Raw genomic sequence first — 20130 nt, 5'->3', positions numbered from 1 at the left:
GAAATTGAGGGATCATATCAAATTGGAAGTGACACTTATATATATAGTCGAATTATTTAAATAACTCACGGATTCCAACCAATGAAATAAATGAGCTGGGTAAGAGAATGTTAAAGTGAATGCAAATACTAAATACTATATAATAGCACTCCTCATGAGGATAATATTGATGATTTTTACTTTCTCATCATATTCTTTTGTTCTTGGTTTTTTTTTGTTTTATTCATTCTTGATCATATTTTTAATATAAAGTTCAAATGATTTTTCTCACAATATAGGCCAAAACAATTAACATTGTGAATTTTTTTTATCATTTAGCGTAATTATAAACGAGATAAAGAATTATATGCTCATTGGTTCTTTGATTTTTTTTTGGTCAACGATTCTTTGTTGTCTACAAAGAGTACACAACAAGCAAAAAAATCCTGTGCTAAATTGAACTTTTGTGCAATTTCAATCATTAGTACAACTCGAAGTTCAATTGAAGGCCCTTAATAAACTAAGGCTAGAATAAACCAATTAACTTGGCCTTTCAAAATTCAAATTTTTCAAAATTAAGCGTAATTATAAACGAGATAGAAGATTATCAAGATTCTCGATGCTCATAGAACCTTTGATATCTACAAAGTGGACATAAAATAACAGCCTGAAACTTCTGATGCTCAAGTGAACCTTTTACAATTGCAGAGAAGATGCCAGAGAAATAATATTAAGACAGATATCCCATACATAAAATTCTACACACCTATCTCACGGAGAAAAATCATCCCTGCAAACTTGGTAAAAAGCCTACCATGAGCATCACTAACATCTAAATAAATGCCTCCAACTTCCTCGATGTAATAGGTTTCGGTGGCCGGAAAGTCTCCAGCTGCAAGTTAGAGCTTGTACGGATCTCACTTAGAACCGCGTCCCCTTTCTCTAATCTTATAGCCTCCAAGGTGCTTCCAAGAACATCAGCTGCGAGTCCAACTTGTAAGAGACTTTCTGGCTCCTCTCCACCATCATGTATTAACTGCCCAATCTCATTCAAAGAGACTACACTCTCTGTTATCACTTTGGCGAAAATTCGGCCAAGAAACTCTGGTGCTTTCGGGGCATCATTAACAGCGTCCTCCAATGTACGGAGAGCAGATTCAAACCTAGTCATACAAAAAGGAAAAGAATAACATGAAAAGTGTCTTCAAAGTAAAGGAATTATTCTAATGGCCACTATATTGTTAAATAAGCCTCACCCTTTGACAAGTTGAGCTTGATTCAAGGTGCCATTCTGAGATTTCACAAGGTTGACAAGCAGTTTTGCCAAAAGATCTCGTTCCGTGTCCTTTCTCTCAAAGGAGTCTATGACCCAGAGAGAAACCATTGAAGGATGAAAGCTTGGAGAATTCAAATCTTTAACACATAGAGCAACTTCATTCACGTCCCTAGCACTGAAAATTGCATAAACATCAGACAGATAATATATGCAATAGCTTCAGTAATTCAACTCTAAAGCTTGCTTTGTACTCATGATTACACTGAGACCTTTTTAATTTTTTACTGAAAATCTAGAGACCCTGATTATTCCAAAGTCTCATTCTCCCATTAAATGATTTTATGTGCTGGCCTTCATGTCTCAGACTCCATGTATCATGTGGTCTGGTTTAATCATATTAATAAGCAGGAAGGATTATGAGCTATTTTTGTTTCAACTATGGGGTTGCAAAAATAAATAAGAAAGTAATCCAATTCTTTCCATAAATTAGCTTTGAAAATCAACTAAAAGTTGTCCTAAAAACATGCAAGTAAACACCGCACAGGCGCACAGCCATTAAAATACAAGATCCATAATAGTATGAGATTATAATAATTGGCACGAGCACATAGTACAAAGTTGTACCAAATCAAAATAAATTCCTAACTTGAATAAAATGGTTAGATCCAAGAGATTGTAATGAACATTTGTACGTCTCAACTTTCAAGAGAGAAAGAGATGCTTCAATGCCTCAGCATAGCTTCATTATGATTGAAGGTCTAGACAAAACTAAGCAATAAAAGTTAATTGAGGAGTTTGATCTTAAGGCAATAAGAAGTGGCTAAATCACCTCAAGAGCATACAGGACTTGATTTAGTCCCATATCTCTTTCCTTTAGAATAATCAGATGCTTTAATCGGAAATGAGACAAAAGGCTTTTCACACACAACTGACCATATTATGACAATGACCGTAACAAGACAGAAGACCAATATTGCATATTAGCTCCTACAAGAATTATTTTGTTGAGGGGTGCTCCTAGTACAGTGGCCCCTATGAGACTCCCTAATGAGGCCAACAGGACGAATGGAAAATTTAAGGGAAATCAGAACAGAGAGCATTTGTGGGGATTGAACCCTACTCTTCCACTGCATGTCCCAACGCCTATCCACATAGGATTGTTTTCATTAAAATACCCAGAGATGACAAATCTGAATCTAATACTGACATTATATTCAATACAACTCAGAGCCCTCAAAGTACTGCAGACATTAATGCTTACTAAATAAGCTACCATGCTGACCGCTGTTGATGGTAGGCAAGAGGTAAGTGGCAGAGCGGAGAAGGAATTGCTGTGAGAGCAGCATAAAGCAGAGAATAAGGGGATGGTGAAGTCATAGAGTGAATAGCGCAAGGGGTAAGGGTTAGGCACAGTGTTATCAAATCGCGATCGCGGACCATCGCGGTGAGCCAAAAATCCGCTATTTCGGCCGCTATTTGGCGGCAAATAGCGGGCAATAGTGGCGTCGCGATTAGCCAAAAATCTGCTATGCTATAGCGGCATAGCGCCGCTATAGCCGCTATTTGATTTAGGCATGATGATCTCGTGCCGATAAATTAATTTTGTTGTTACATATACAGATATAAATATTATATTTGATATTCTATTGCCGTAACCAATTACTCCCTCTGTTCCCTATTATAAGTCACATTTTTTGAAAAAAATTTGTTACAAAATATAAGTCACTTTCTAATATCTAGGAAGCATTGAATAATTTTTTCAAGTTTACCCTCGTATTTAATATGAAAGAGATGATAAACTTTAGAAATATTAACTTGGAGAGAGAAAATTATAGGAAAGTAAATAAGGGTAATCTAGGGAAGTAAATCATTTTTTTTATAAATTTATTACTAGTAACTACTTTTCTTAATCTAAGAGAATTAGTTATTTGTGACTTATATATAGGAACGGAGGGAGTACAATTTTATTTTTTAGAAACATCATCATAGTTGCTGATACTTATTACTTACTATCAACTAATAACCAGCACCTATGCACATTGTGTGTGTGAGTGAATCCACTTGCATGCTAAATACAGATTTCTTCACTGCTGTCTAACAAAGGAATATAATAGTTGTCTGATATCAATATTTTTAAGTTCAGGACTATTTTATTTATATGTCAAGGAATTCAAAAAGCTTTTCAAGATGAGTATTATGCGTGCTTCTAAATTCATGCATACACAACACGAAAGGGAGCGTGACCCTACTAGACAAATACAACATCACATGAACCAAAAAAACTTGATCTTGTGGGATATATTTTTCCTTATTAGTGAAAACGAGAGGACGTTCAAGCAATAACGAGAAACAAAATTCCCATTCAAAAGAAATTGGTCATGACTAGTAGAGGATTGTACCTAAAGATGAAACAGTAAGATATTTGTTTAAGCAACCGCAAAAGCTGTAACTAAGTGGGTAAAAATACGAGAAAAAACAATACCTGTAGTATTCTCTGATTGCAGACAAGGACAAGCCCTGCAGTCGTTCTGGAAAAGCCTCAGAATCAGAAGAAGCATTCTGGGAAACTAATGTCCCTTGCAATTGAGCAGGAGGTGAAGTCGGAACAGGTCTGTCAAGATTCCGATCAGCATTTCTCCCGTCTCTGTTACATTTGTTTATATTACGTTCTGGAGCATTTAATTGAACAAAAGTAGCTGGATCAGAAAACCTATCAATAACATACCTTGACGCAAGATCCACCCTTGGGCTATATGCTGTGCGCTCTGATAAATTATTAGGACCATTTAGACCAGTACTTGTTCTATGCGAGTCTCCAGAGCCAGAGTGCACATCAGATGTTGGCAAATTAGAAATAGCAGGTGATCCTCTACTGGACATTACCTTACCAAGACCACCTTGGGGTACAAATAAAGAATCATCACCTAAGGGTCTTTGTGAAGCAACTGACAATGTCCTAGCCTCATAAGATTGTCTTTCCTCAAAACGGGCATCCTGAGAACCATATCCACGAGCTTGAGTAGGCAGCCCACGCAGTCCCCCCATCTGTGCATTGGGAGAAGACAACATAGATGATCCTCTTGGACTATAATCCATAGGGTTCCTTCTTACTGACTGAATATTGCCCACACCACGACCCAGCCTACCAGCTTGAGCATGCCTCTCTTGTGCAGCATCTCTGTGTACCTCCTCAATCTTCTTTGGACCTTCAACTTTCCTCCTTTGTTGCCATTTATTCTTCCTCAAATCAATGGCATCCTTCAACATAAACCTCACCCTAGAAGATAAATTTATGTTGTTTGAAAATATTTTCATCCTTTCGAAGTATGCATCCATATGTTCCTTGGCTTTCGGATGGTCAATCATCTCCCCAATAGTACTCATCAGCTTGCACAAAGCTTCAACATCTTCCTCATCAGGATCCTGATACTGACCCAGTAACTTCTTGATACACTCATGCATAATTCTCTCTGTCAACATTCTCTTCTTATATAGTTCTCCAATCAATCTGATGTTACCTAACATGCGCCTTCTTGCCTTTACTCTTTTTGCTTCTCTTTCTTCATCAGACTGCTTGATGCCATCCTCCTCAACCTTATTTGCTTCTTCTTGTTCTCTTTCACCTCTCTCAAATTCCTCCTGGCACTTGTTTAACAATAACCTTTTAAAAGTTATTTTTTCATTGTTCTCACTAAAATCAGGTAACTCAGAAGCCAGATGTGAACAGAAGTTGGCATACATTTCACAGAAGGTTGGCTCCATCAGAGCCTTCTCAAAGATTTGTGAGATGACACCAGTGAGAGTGATTGCATTGTCAATATTAACTGCTTTCACCTGTTCAAAGAGTCGATCAAAATTCTGAGGAGTTAGTTTGTTCAAGATACCCTTCAACTGCCTCTGCTTCACCTCTTCTGTGTCCGAGACTTTACCCACTTCATATTTCTTCTCAGCTCTGTGCATCATCTGTAAGGGAGTTTGAGAAGTAGGAGAAGGAATTAAACCCCTTTGCTGGAAGCTAGGGGCACGCTGCCACCTCTCCCCATCTGGGCTATTTCTTTGCATTCCACCCTGATTTCCTGCAGAATGCATTGGCCCAGAAAGGACACCCCCAGCATATTGCATGGATCCCTGTGCACGGGGATTCCTTAAAACCCCCCCTCCTTGGCCAGACCGAAATCCTGCATTACCTCCACTTCCATCCAAACCACGTCCAGAATGAAAAGCATTAGAAACTTTGCTCCATCTGTCGTCCTCATTCGCAACATTCCCACGACGTTCCGTCCGAGACATCCCACCTGGCCTATCTACAATTCTTCCAGGACTAGGATGCGAATCACGCTCAATAACATGAAAACTATTCCTATTAGCACTCACCAAAGCCTCAGCTATGTCTGCTGTGATTTCAAAACCTTCAGGAAGGTCCGTGCATTGCTCTGCAAATTTCAAGAGGAAATCGCGAGAGTACTTTTTCGCTGTACCATCACTAACTTGAGGAGAATTTTCATCAACTTTCAGCTTCGGTGTAGACATGTCAGCAGCATCCTCCCAGTCATCAGGTTCAGCTTTAATGTGACTGTGCTTCTCACTTGATTTAGCATCTGACTGAGTAGCTTCTTCAGGAAATTGCTTTAAATTTTCAGAAATAGAAGCACCTTCTGTGCTCTGTGAAATAAAGACAGTTTCTTTCTTTTCCTCAGGTCCCTTGTACGCATTATAAAGATCAGAAGTTGACCCAGCAGCATCTGCTTTCTGAAGAATCTCTCTTCTTTTTTTCTTCCCTTTAGATGTAGCTTTCACCCTGTTTGGTTCTAAATTTGGTCTATCCTTTGTCCCTGACACTGAAAGAGACATTGAGTCACCACCAGAATTACCTGAACTATCATTGACATCCTTTGAAGAATTTTCTGGGAGATCAGCACACTGCAGATCTGATGTGCCAAAATTTCCAGAAACAGATGTGTTAGTAACTAGTACACTATCATTTCTACTCAGAGAGACATTCCTAGAATCCAATGCAATAGAGGTAGATGTGCCTAAATTATCACATTTTCTTTCACAATTTGCAATACAAATAGAACATTCATTCTGTCCTTTTTGTACTGTTTTAAAGGTTAATGCATCAGTGCTTACATTTGCAGCATCTGTTTCAGTTTGTTTAAATTATGTTCCATCACAGTTAATACTTTTATTGGATCCCTCATCAAGAGATTGTTCACCATTATTATCATAATGCTTTAGTAGTTTACCTTCGGATGATTCATCTATTTTATCCTGCTTATGGTTGTTCAAACTATCAGAAGCTAGAGCACCAGATCCTTCACCTGAAACACAAGCCGAAGCTTCTCCAGACCCATTGGTCTTCGCTTCAATAACACCAGATATGCTACCAGATAATGTGTCAGATATAGGAGGATCTTCAGAGGGAATTCCCAGGGAATCATTTGTTTTAGTTCCGACAGATTCAGAAACTCCAGTATCAGATATACCACTGTCAACAGCTTGAGAAGGTACACCATCCAATGCAGGAGATTGCACAGAAACCTGTTGGAAAAGACAAAATGCATACAGTATATTTAAGTAAACCAAGAGGAAATTATATATGTCAGTGAATAATAATTTATTCAAATACCTGATGTTGTGAAGATTGCCCTTTCTTCCCTGGTTTCTTCTGATTATCCTTTAACGAGTTAGACCTGCTAAGAGATTCTTTTCTCTGTTCATGGTTAGACACAACTGAGATAGAATCCTCGCTCACACCAGATGCAGGAAGCATCGAGGGAGTGACAGCAAGCTTCTCAGTAGTTATAGGAACAGATGCCGTGGATTGTTTAGGCAATGAACTCAAAACAGAAGAGTCACTGGAATAATTTGATTGTTGTGGAGAGGTATTCAAAATTTCAGACTCTTTTTGTGGCACAGAGGAGCCAGCATCACAATTTAATGATGAACCAGGAGGTTCTCTATTTTGAACATCAGAAAAACTGGATTTGGCCGATGACGAGTCTACAACAGGAGGCATGCCACTTGATTTAATAGTCACAGAAGCAACCCCTGACATATGAGGCACATCACGGGAAAAGTTTACAGTAGTTGGTTCGACAATGCCAGGAATAGGGGTGCTAGCTTTGCCAACAAGCAGTGATGGTGAATTAATGAAACCCACATTTTGTGGACCATGGTTCACAGGATAGTTAAGTATCGGTGGCTGAGAATTAGGAGTTATCAGGCTATTGGTTAATGGGAGAGAACTATGTGGTGGATAGTAGTGAGAGCTGGTATTATATGTGCTGGGTGGATAATAGTTCATAGAATGAGAAGCACTAAAAGATTTAACAGGTTGGGATTGAGAAGGTACATTAGGATGTGACCTAGCCCCAGAAGATCCACCATCTGAATAAGCATCTTCCCGTTTTTCAAGCTTCAGCTCTTGGTGCGTATCAGGATGAGTTATCTTCACAGAAGCAGGTTTTCGAGGACCAGGAAATTTTCCTCCATGTAGCTGGGAATATTGGTGGCCGATGCCAATGCCCATGTTGCCTAATTGATGGGACAACTGATGGGGAATGAAACTCATGTTTTGGCTTTGATGCATAATCCCCTGAGGATGCATCGGATGAGGCTGAAGACCCTGAACAAAAACTGGCTGTTGCACTTGTGCAGCATTTCCAATTGGTAAAGGCAACGGTATGGGCATCTGAAGGGGTGCCGTTGACAAACTCTGAGTTGGAATCTGTGGATTAGGACCACCAAACTGTAAAGGTACCTGTGACTGGTGATATGGCACCGAAACTGAAATCCCAGAGGCAGGAACAGAAGGCTTCTGCATCTGGTTTAATGGGGTCAAAGCTGACACCTGAGGATCCTGTTTAAATTTTGTCCCCATATAAGGCTCCCCGGCATTAGATTGTTCAGTGACACCTGCATCTTTCCTAGGTGGTTGCTGCTGCTTTGGAACAGGAGGTACTGGCATTGAAACCGCAGATCTATAAGACTCATGACGAGCCTGAAAATTAAGAAATAACTTTAATTCTATGAAAGGTGAAAACATATCAAGCAAGCTAACTTCAACTAGACAAAGTACAAATACATATGGGATTCCTTTTCCAGATTGTATTTTCAAATCAAGTTCCTTGTCATAAGGGAGACTCTGAAGTCAAATGAAAAAGATCTTTCCTCCGTATGTGGTGAGTAATGGTTGAAACTATATAATACAAGCATTAAAGCGAAAGAAAAAAAGAAGAAGAGTAAAAGTGCGTACTTGATCACACCTTTGCTCATCTAAATTGGGAGGAGCTGAGCTTGTCCGAGCAGGAATCTGCATATTATAAGAGCATGATCAATTACTCACTCCAAAATTCCATGAAATATGTAAGACATGAAACATTCATCAATGAATACATAAGAAACTTACTGCCATCACATTCGCAACAGCAGGAATAATTGATCCAAATTGAACAGGGAACACACTAGATGCATCTCCTCCTGAAGCAGACATAAATACTCAGATTACTTATTTCTCACAACTAATGGCTAATAAAAAAACAATGGTCAAGAGGACTGTTTACAGAGACCCAAGATACAAGTCACAAAAAAGGAGTCATTCTACAACTTAATGTATCACCAACAGAATCCTACAACCTAACATACCCTTAGCAGTGCTGGGAGGAGCAGCTGTATCAGAACTCATGGTGGACTTTTGAGAAGTTGGAGCTTTAGAAACAACTCTAGAACTTCTCTGTGCAGCTGATGATTCAGACGACTTCGTAACTGGCCCATCAGATGCTCCTACCATATACCACATAAATGAATGAATTACGTAAAAATAATAATAATATACCAAACAATCTTCACCAAAACATTAGCAGATTCTTCTGTTATAAAGAGGGAAGAATCCTGCACATGTGCTTCTCCAGTAAAATTTTACTGAACAGCATAACCAGACGCTAAAAACCAATTTACATAATAATCACACTTTTCAAACATTAAACAAGAAAAACTCTTCCAACAGCTTACCATGTAATTGTGGCTGTACATGGGTACCATTAGGTGTGATCCGAGCAGCAGAAGCATTATTAGACTCTGTTGCGTTCACTGGGGATGGGTTTACCCTAGCTTGCCCACCTTGTGCATTATTAGACTTCTTGTTAAAACTATAACACAACCAACACGACGCATAATCAATAAAACAAAAACCAGACCAAAAAAATACCACACTAATGTTAAAAAAATAACCAAATTACAGATCACCGAATCGAGTGTCACAACTCACAAGCACATCTTAACATCCTTCTCCCAAATTACCGATCATCGAACCACATGTCAGAAGCACATCTTAACATCCATCATAAATTGTTAACATAATTTGCTATATATTTCCATGTATTTCATCATAATGTCGAATCTCAAACAAACACAAAACCGTTTATTTCCAAATGAAGAAAGTGACTTTACCCTATGAGAAACTCAATTTCCCTATCTACACCACCATCACTACTCCATAAACAAAAATCAATACTCCACATACATATCCACTATTCATAAATAAATAAATAAATGAAGAATAAAAATTTAATCAGCAAATTTGCAAACCCTAACTGACCTCCGGGATGAGGAGAGTGAAGAAGCAGAGGTGTTCGCCGGCGCGTATCCAGTACCACCGCCTCCACCGCCACTCTTTCCATGGGCGCCTGATGAACCTCTCGGCTGATTGAAGCTCGCGGATCGCCCGGATTTTCGGTAAGCGGCGGCGTCGTTCCTGTCGGACTTTGATTGATTGAAGGACATATATCCAAGTCCGTTGATTCCCTCAGAAAACAAACCCGAACAAAAATACAGAAAAGAGAGAAATCGAATTTCCTTCTTTCAATTATCCCTGCAACCAAACACACAGATCAGCGACGCCATCATCGCAATGATCGGTTGTTCCAGCACAGAGAAATGGAAATTGAGAACGCGAGTATGGGAAGAGAGTGAAACGAAGCACGTACCTGAAGAGTGGAGTGAGATTAGGGTTTGGTTGATGGATGGAGATGATGATGATGATGATGATGATGACAGTGTGAGGGGGAAGGAGGAAGAAGAAGAAGAGGGAGGGGGAAGAGAAGAGAAGAGAAGAGAAGAGAAGAGAGGAAGAGAGAGTGTGAAAGAAACCAAAATGGGTGATTGGGAAGGAAGAAGAGAGAGAAATTTTTAGAGAGAGAAGTTGGTAACCAACAAACTGAGTGAGTATGGTCAAAAGAAGATGTAGGATTTTTAGGAGATCAAACTATTCCTATGGCTCGTGGTTTTTTTTTGGTAAAATAATTAAATACCTTTTCAATTTAATTTATTTTTGTAAGAAAATATTATTATATTAAATATAATAATAATTTTATTTTATTTATGGTTTTGCCACTGTTCAGAAAATGGTTACATGTCGGACCAACTCCGGTGCTTGGCTTTTGGGTGATCATGCGACCATGGCAGCGAGTTTCTCTCAGAGTTGATGGCGGTGGAGCTGGGACTCAAGCAGGTTTGGGAGTTGGGTCACAAGATTATATCTTGTGCTTCTGATTGCTTGCAGGTGGTTTAGGTTATTCTAAATGATTCAGATGTAGGGTAGGCAAGGAAGTCGTAGAGAAATGATTTTGCGAGTTCGGATGATTCTTAAATAGGATGAGATGTGGTTGTGGTATGTACCGCGTGAGAGGAACAATACACCAGATCTTTGGCCCACAAGCTCCACCATATCGCTCTTCTTATCGAGTGTGGAGACTTCAACCGTCTTCTATCATTGCCCCATTATATTTAGATGATGTAGTTTACTTTATGTTCTCTTTTAGCCCTCCTCTTATAACTAAAAAACAAAAGTTTTTCCAAAATATAATAATAATATTTAATTTTAAAAGTTAAACTCATTAAATTAACTAATATTATATTTAATTTAATGAGTTTAAATGAGTTTAACTCTTAACTTAGTTTTATAATATAAATTATATTTATTATAATTAAAGAATTTAATAGATACACAATCAGCATGGTAAAGTTTTTTACACTGAGATTCAATCAGTTTATTAAAATTTTAATTTCTGATGTGGCAGAAAATAAATAGATATTGTGTGAAAAATATTTACACCAATAATGTAAAAATATTAAATCCATAATTAAATTAAATAAAGTAAAACATACTTATTACATAAGACCTTGTAAAAAAAAGAAAATAAAAACAAAACTATTACATTCAAACGTGAAATTCATTCATTATTGGTGAAATTCATTCATTCTATGAGAGAGGAAAGAAAGAACATCTGAAGATGTCAGATTGTTGCTTTTGCTTATGTGTCGTTCTGTCATCTATGCCAGGTTTACTTTCATGATACGCATGACCCGGGTGTCGTCAAATTATTAAATTCCATAAAATTATGAACCATTCGTTTCTGTGTGAAAAAATAAATTAGGAATCATGCCAAATTTATGGAGTTTGAATTTCATATTATTATTACTATTTTAGCCCAAAAAAAATTAAAAAATTACTGTATTAGCTCTGTTCTGAAACATTTTGGCACAGCAGAAAAAATAATAAGAAAGAATCATGCGAAATTTACAATTTTTTAATATTCTTACCACTCCATCAATATTTATGTCTCATTTTGTTTTTCATATCATCCTCTTCATCTCCCAACTCATTCACCTCACCATCTTCCTACCTCTAGAAAAATCTTTAATAAACTTAAATACAAATAAATAAATAAATTTTTATGTCAATAACTGTTATATACAAATAAAGACAGTAACATACACAATCCAGTGTTGTGCCCCAGCAGAGAATGGCTAGCTGCATGTCTAAAGGAGGTTTAGGATTAAAACCACCCATACACATTTTTGGAATTAACTTCATCATTTTTTATTAATTGGCATTTATCATCAACTTTTTTTATGGGACTTACTGTTAATTTTGATTATTACTTTATTAGTTTGTCTACCACACAAGCTTAAAGTGAACATCAATATCATTTTTTTTTTCATAGAAAAATGTGAGTTATGATAACAATTTTAGGTTAACAACAACATATAAATGCGATAAATTTCTAAGAGAAAGATTTATGAAGGGTCATCACACACCTTGAAGAAAGTGTTCTCAAGGTTGTCAATCTCTTAAAATCACCTAATCTCGTGGAAGACAGATAATCTCGTAACGTAATCTCGTAAGAAATTACTTCAATATCGTAAGAGATGATTTCATGCAAAAATAATATTTTTAAAACCATAATAATGATGAGGTCACATCAATAGTACTAAAAATTATTCAAATCATTTAACAAGTGACAACTAAGCCATGTATAAAATTATAAAATAATTTAAAAATAAATAATATAGTTATTCAAGATATTTAAATAAATAATTTAAAGTTGAAGGTCTTACATTTTGTCCAACTTGCACGATATCCACCAACTCATGGATCCTAATTAATAAACCAACAAAGGATCTAACCCATCATATGTTAGGAGGGGCATGACATGAGGTCGCAGAGTCACGACTGGAGGTCACGTAAGCATGATGGAGCGAAGGTGGAGGTTGAGGGGGAATGAAGAGTTTTCTGAGTGAGGGAGTTGGTTGTGGGGGATGGCGCTGAGGTAGGGGGCACATCAGCATGGAGATGTGATGATCAGGAAGGGGAGGGTACAATGAGAATAATGTGAGAGAGTTGGTGTGAGGTATTAAGGACGAAAACAACCTATTATTCATCGAACATTAGCGTCGGCCAAGCCGATGCGCTAATCCATGGGCTGAAATAATGATTCAGATCCATTTCAAATTAATGTCAATCTGAGATGATTAAAGTGGTTGGCGATATTTTCATCAGCCAATTTGACGCTCATGGACGGTGAGCCGATGCTAATTGACGTCAAAATTTAATGGTCATATAACTTCTTATAAGCAACATTTTTAATCTTAACCAATTTATACTATCTATATTTTGATTCATTTAAGGAGAATAAACTTGTGCAACACTAGTATTATCAAATAAAGTATTTGTATCATTGTAAACAAACATAAATTGATGTTTGCTCTTGGCATCCAGCTTAGTTCCAATGTTTCTAGATGAATTACTATATGCATGGATGTGTAAAAATTTTCACATGAATTTGTCATGTCAAAATTAGATTTGGTTTTAAAAATATTTTTAATGAAATTTGTGTGATGCATATTTTTTTTACATCGGAAAACTTGTGAGATGCATATGATTGAATGCATGTGTAAAAACCAGTGCTACGAAAACCGGACCGAACCAATCGGTCGAACCAACTCAACTGGGAATTGGGTTGTTAGTCGGTTTGGTTAGGCCGTTGAACCGTGAAATTATGAATCAGACGTTGGACCGGTGAACAAGAAAAACCGGTCAGAATCGGTTGGTCAACGGTTTTAGAAAAATTTAGTTTTGAAATAAATTTTGTCCTCACTATGATTTGAATCTTGAACCTTGTAGTTCCAAAAAGCATTGTGTGCTACTAGGCCACAAGTTCTTTTGTGTTTAATTTGGTATAATTTTATATTTATTATAAGTACATAGTAATTTTTTTTTGTACATCGGAAAGATAAATTGCACCCACAAAAATTGATCCCTAGAACTCCCTTACTCAACCCATATGGCCCTCCAACTCCTACCACTTGAATTATCCTACGGGAACATAAGAACATAATGATTGAGAAAACAAATCTTTCATTCAAGGCAAAAAATTACCTTAAGCAACCATTTTTAATAATATATGCATATTACTTAACATATATTTTTTTATATTTATCCAAGATTAATATATTTTTATATTATATTATTTCTTTTTATTATTATATAGAAGAAAAATAAATTTACAAGTATGTAGTATTTTAATATAGAGATAAATTAAGTAATAATTTGTGTAAATGTAATACTATATTTTTTATTTTTATATTTAATAAAAAATAATTTTATCATATTCTATTAATAAGCTATTCATTATTCACAAAAATAACATATACTATCTATATTAATATATATGTAATGTGTAAAGAGAAAAAGGATGATGCACCGACGGTGTAAAGTTTTTTTACACCGTCAACCAATCAGATTTCAATGATGTGTCATGTCAATTAATGAAATTAAATAAAAAGAGAGATTTTCTCATATCCTTGAAATCTGATTGGTTGACGGTGTAAAAAAACTTTACACCGTCAGTGCATAGAAATTAAACTCATGTGTAAAACTTATTTGGATGATTGTGTAAAACATTTACATCATTCATGTATAATAATTTGATGGACCGCGCGCAAGAGGATAAAACAGAGGATCATCACATTGGGCTAACAAGAGCACACCACAAGTGGATTGGACACCGCATCTTTCACCCAAAATCTCAAGGCATTGGGTGTATGAGTCTCTCACTTATAAAGTGTTCATTACTCTCCTAATCTTCCAATGTGAGATTTCTTACTTACACTTGAGTACTTGACATCCCAACAATCCCCCTCAAGTGTGAGTTCATCTCAAGCGGAAACCTCCAAATACCTGCATCGTCATTGGATCTTCATCAACAAGACACGCCGCCTAACCACCATTGCTAGGAAGACTTTCGACACAAGGAGCCGTCATCATGGTCGCACTAACCATCGACTCTAATCCCATCGATGGGCCGCGTGCATGGGGATAAAACCGGGGAATGATAACATTGGGCTAACAAGAGCACACTACAAGTGGATTGGACACCACATCTTTTACTTTTTTTTATATTAATCAATCTAAAATTAAATTATAACTCTAATGATAGTCCCTTTCTGATCGATCGTTCTTCGGATAACGCAAGCTTTGTTTTTGTGTATGAAGAAGAAATTTCCACATACGTATTGACTTTGTATGTGGTTGTAGTGCCTCAACCAAATAGATTAATTGGTTGCTTTTCACACGGTTTAATGACTTGATTTTTGAAAGATAAGGCATTATTCATGGACTATAGTTAAATTTTCAAACAAATAGAATTGACCTTAATTGTATCAGTTGGTAAGAGCTAGAGACATAAGGGTTGCGAAGGGTAAAGGATGAAGGGTCCTGGGTTCGATCCCGGAGGAGGACTAATTTACCAACATTACTAACAACTAATATTTGTCTATCAAAAAAAACTTTTAGAAATGGATTCTCAATTTATTTTTCTGAATGGAAAAATACATAATAATCGGATGGAGTATTTATTTGCCTTTCATCAGGTCAACCAATTATCATATATACAAATTTAAAAGCAAATATATATGTAAGCATTGTTCTAGAATCATAAAATAATTAGCCTTGAACAGCTACACATAGAAGACCAAAGACTCCAGTTTTTTTCTATATAGCCTGAGAAACCAACTAAGGACTAGACAAGCAAGCCAAAATGTTGAAGATGTTTAAACGGGAGAGGCAATTTTTGTCGATCTTTGTCTTGTTCTTTCTCTCTTCCTCCAATTTTGTTAATTGTGGTCACTTTGTTCTGGTTCATGGAGCATTCCATGGTGCATGGTGCTGGTATAAAGTGGCGACTCAACTGAAATCAGCTGGTCATAATGTTACAACTCTAGACATGGCTGCTTCTGGAATCAATCCAAGGAAAACACAAGAGGTTCTTTCAATTTCAGAGTACCATGAACCTTTGATGGAATTCATGGGGTCACTTCCTTCAAAGGAGAAGGTGATTCTTGTTGGTCACAGTCTTGGAGGGTTATCTGTATCAGTTGCTATGGAAAAGTACCCTAAAAAAATCCATGTTGTTGTTTTTCTTGCTGCAAACGTTGTCAGTGAAAACCTCACTCAGCTGGCTTTTCTTGAAGAGGTAACTTAATTTGTAGATAATGACTATGTTTGACACGTTTAGCTGATAAGCTAGCTGAAAGCTGAAAAGCTAGCTGATAGCTGAAAAGCTAGCTCATAGCTGAAAGTTGATAAGCTAGCTGAAAGCTGAAAAGCTACGCAATTGTAACAAAAGTGTTTGGTAAAACTAGCTGTTGAACAAGCTGAAATTGTAAAATGACATAAAAGAACATAATTGTATAATTATTTTTATATTTAACATTACTTTATTTTCACATTAATACCTATAGAATATTAATATTAAAATTATTTTAACTTTAAATATTTTAATTTGACTTAATTTTATTTATCATCTTAAAAATAGGTTTTCCGAAGGAACAAAAAAAATCATCTGAAAAATATAATATTAATTTTTACTTATTTTATTTTAACATTAATACCTATATGGTGGAATTTTAATAAAATAATAAGGATAAAAATGACAATAAATTCAATAAGCTATAAGTTACCTCAGATAGCTTATAACTTAAAGCTTTAAGCTACTAAAATAAGCTTCTTCACCAAACACTTTTATAGAGCTTTTAAGTTAGTCAAATAAGCTATAAGCTAGTTGAAATGACATGCCAAACATAGCCAATAAAGACAAAAGTTTGCTCAATAAATCACACTGAGTTAGACTTTTAACATTTGAAAAGTTTGATATGTGAGTTTTCCCCTTAATTACTTTTGCATCGCTGGCAAAGTGATTCAATCCATCCCGTTCAACCAACTTTCTTTAATTGCAAGAAAGTGCTGATTGTTGGAAAAATTGTTGATATTTCAAAAGTTTCATGTTCCACGCTTGTGTCTTGAACTTTCAAAGACTTTATATACCAAACCTTACTTGTGGATGTCAAAGAGCCTAACAAGGGATGGGTCTCGCGCGCATGAGAATTGGGCCAAGTTGGTCAACATAATGCAAATCCTCCGATTTGCCCCCCCCCTGCGCGCACGTAAATAGAGGTTGGATTTCACTTTGTTAATCATCCAAAATTCTTCTCTTCCCTTCTTTCCTTGCCTTAGTCCTAAACAACCGCTAAGTAGGAAAAATTTGTAGGAAAAATGAAATAAATATGGCTAAATGTAAAACTCATACATTGAAAAACTTGAAGAAATGGTCTAAATGCATGACAATAGGGAAAATACTCTCAAAATGATCTCAAATGCATTTGCAAAAAGCACAACCTTGATTGCAAATGCATTTGAGACCATTTTAAAAAGTCATTTCCTATTGCTACTGATCTAGACTATTTTGTTAATAAGTTTTTCATTATTATTATTATTAGCTTATAAAAAAAATTATTATTAATTATTATTATTTTTATCATATTGCACACATCATTTTACTATCTTTATATTTTCTGACCATTTATCTTATTATATTTTCCCCATCACATATTCATAACATTCATATTTTTATAAGTATAATTATGTTATAAAATAATGAATTTGAAATATTCATTATTTGAAAAAAATTAGAAACATAATTTGAGTAAAATCTGTCTTATGTAACTCTTATCCATAACTTATAGTTTCATGAGGATTTTTGTTGGTTACAAATTCATGAGGACTTTGTACCGCAATAATGCAATATGCATCTAAACACAATTAAATTTCTATTATGTTTTTGTTCTGGTCTACAAATTAAATTACTATTGTCAATAAAACCCATAGACCATTTGTCGAATTTTTGTTGTGAATCATCAGGCGAGGAAAAGATCACTAGGCTCTGTTTTGGATACACAATATTTCATCTTTGATGGAGAGGACAAACCTCCTATGCTCTCATCAGTTGGACGTGAATTCTTTGCATCTCGAATGTATCAATTATCACCAGCTGAGGTAAAGCTTTTTAATTGAAACCTTTCAGTTTAGCAGAATGTTTATCTTGTTGTTTGGTTTCAGAAAATATTTTTTATTTTATGTTTTTTAATTTTCTAAAAATAGTTTTCATTTTTAAAATTTTAAAATTAAGAAAATTTATTGGTTTTGACTTTTTATTTTTATTTTTATCATCCTTGTCATCACCACCATCGCCGCCACTATCATTGTCGCTACCATCTTCATTCTCCACTGTCGCCACCACTTCCATCATTGCCGCCACCCGCCACCGCCGTTTTTTCATCTCATTGGTGGGTGTGGCAAGATGGTGGAGGCAACTACAGTGGTGACGAGGTCTTGACGGTGACAATGACGACAACGAAGACAACGATGACAACGGCGATGGTGATGAAGGTGGTGGTAGTGATGGCGACGACGATGGTGGTCCGGACAATGGCAGTGCTAGTGGCGGCAACGACCATAGTAGCACCTTATTTTTTTTTTTTTGAAACCACCTTATTTTCATTTTCATTGAAAATAAAAACAATTTTTTTTTTATTTTCTGTTTTCGTTAAAAATGCAAACAAGAAATAAATTTCTCATTTTCTAAAAAAATCTTCATAATTTGAACCGGTATCCCTTTTTTTTTTGTTGAACCAGTATCCCACATTCTACAAAATATTTTAAATTTAAAATGTGGTTGCTTAACTTATTGGTGTGAGTTGTTTAACTGTATGGATAAAATAAAATTATTTTAAAAAGTTACTCCTCATCACTTAGATCCCATCTTGGCTAGGGATTTATTAGCCTTGTAGTCGTTTTTTTGCTTTTTTTAACTTTCCGATGTACAAAAAAAAACAATATTTATAAATTATAAGTTAAGATGAGATACTTTAAAAAAAAAGTTAAGATGAGATTAAACAAATCCACACGGGTAAGTGAGACAAGACAACCCATATCAAAATTTATTAAATTTCTGACTTTTAAAAATTATTACATGTCCTCAATCTATTATAAATTCTAAAATATCAGTATAGTAAATAAAAGATTTAAGGATCTTATGTTTCATAAAAAAAATTAAGGATCTTTGGTACACGAAGATTTATAAAATGGTCAAGTTACCTTCCCACCCAACACATATGTTTCCAAACCCTTACCACTAGGGTTATCATTTAGGGACGTTTTGTTTAATTTTAAAATTATAGGAACTTCTCTTTCAAAATAAAAAATTATAGGAACTTCAATTGCTCAAAAATTACTAAAGCAAAAAATTATAAAATTCTTGATTAAGAGGACAAAAAGTGCAACTAAACAAAGAATAATTGTTTTTTTTTTCTCTGAAGCCAAACCCAATTTCTATTACAGGATTTGACGCTTGCTTTTTCTCTGCTGAGACCTTTACCTCCTATAATGAACAATACTGCATTATTGGCGAAACAAACAGCAGTTACCAAAGAGAAGAATGGAAGGGTTCCAAAAGTCTTCTTCATCACTGAGAAAGACAACATTGTACTACAAGATTTTCAAGAATGGATAATTGAAAGATCTGGTCCGTATGCTAAAGTGAAACTCATAAAGAATTCTGATCACATGGCCATGCTCTCCAAACCAAAAAAGATTTCCTCTGAGCTTCTGAAGATTACTTAAAATATCTGAATGTTAAAATACTATATATGCACTACAAAAAAAATGTTAATGTACCATCTCCAACTTGGACACTTTCTTATTACTCTGTGCTTTGAAGTATGAAAGATTTCGATGTCTTGTGTTGTAAATAAATTGTCACTTTTAATTTTTGATGTTTGTGTGTACTAGGATTGAGACTCGTGCTATGCATGGGGTCTTTATACCTAATTTTTTTAGGTTATGATGTAATCGAACCGTATAGCAATTGACTGCGTATACGTTCATAAATAAAGAATCCATGTTTACTTAGCATTACCAACAGCGAAATAAAAAATCTTTAGATATCTCCATGAGCATGATGTCTTTGATTAGAATACTTATGATAATCATTCATATATCAAATTCATGTGTCGCGGTACAGAGTGTCGACATAGTCAGTGATGAGATTGGATTACAGCCTTTCGAAAAAGCTTAGACTAAAAATACACCTAATATAGTCAGTCAGTAAGCAATACAGTGCGGATTATGTGGAATTGCTGCAAGTGAATAGAAAAGGATGAACTTTGTGAAAATTTAATCAACAATAAACATTTCA

General features: G+C 35.6%; 2 protein-coding genes across 5 annotated transcripts; one reads left to right on the top strand and one right to left on the bottom strand.

Moving 5' to 3' along the window:
* Positions 1 to 581: 581 nt before the first annotated feature.
* Positions 582 to 10472, bottom strand: LOC130742901 (eukaryotic translation initiation factor 4G-like). Of its 3 annotated transcripts, none has more exons than XM_057594999.1 (12): positions 10243 to 10472; positions 9855 to 10127; positions 9269 to 9405; positions 8903 to 9040; positions 8667 to 8737; positions 8514 to 8570; positions 6885 to 8258; positions 6502 to 6796; positions 3981 to 6183; positions 3738 to 3899; positions 1236 to 1430; positions 582 to 1142 (listed from the first exon to the last, which is right to left on the bottom strand). In XM_057594999.1, exons 2-12 carry the CDS (start codon positions 10037 to 10039, stop codon positions 812 to 814), a joined length of 5148 nt encoding a protein of 1715 aa, XP_057450982.1. In that variant the 5' UTR covers positions 10040 to 10127; positions 10243 to 10472; the 3' UTR covers positions 582 to 811. The 3 variants fall into 3 exon arrangements, with proteins under 3 accessions (XP_057450982.1, XP_057450984.1, XP_057450985.1); XM_057595001.1 differs by having other exon boundaries at positions 6577 to 6796; XM_057595002.1 differs by lacking the exon at positions 10243 to 10472 and having other exon boundaries at positions 9269 to 9376; positions 9855 to 10078.
* Positions 10473 to 15545: 5073 nt separating this feature from the next.
* Positions 15546 to 19879, top strand: LOC130742902 (methyl jasmonate esterase 1-like). Of its 2 annotated transcripts, XM_057595003.1 has the most exons (3): positions 15546 to 16071; positions 17796 to 17930; positions 19275 to 19879. In XM_057595003.1, the coding sequence occupies exons 1-3, from the start codon at positions 15637 to 15639 to the stop codon at positions 19554 to 19556; spliced, it is 852 nt and encodes a 283-aa protein (XP_057450986.1). In that variant the 5' UTR covers positions 15546 to 15636; the 3' UTR covers positions 19557 to 19879. The 2 variants fall into 2 exon arrangements, with proteins under 2 accessions (XP_057450986.1, XP_057450987.1); XM_057595004.1 differs by lacking the exon at positions 17796 to 17930 and having other exon boundaries at positions 15595 to 16071.
* Positions 19880 to 20130: the final 251 nt, after the last annotated feature.

This window comes from Lotus japonicus, chromosome 3, assembly GCF_012489685.1.
Source record: "Lotus japonicus ecotype B-129 chromosome 3, LjGifu_v1.2".
NCBI lineage: Eukaryota > Viridiplantae > Streptophyta > Magnoliopsida > Fabales > Fabaceae > Lotus > Lotus japonicus.
Note: the sequence above shows the minus strand (reverse complement) of the source record. Positions and strands in the feature narration are given on the sequence as shown.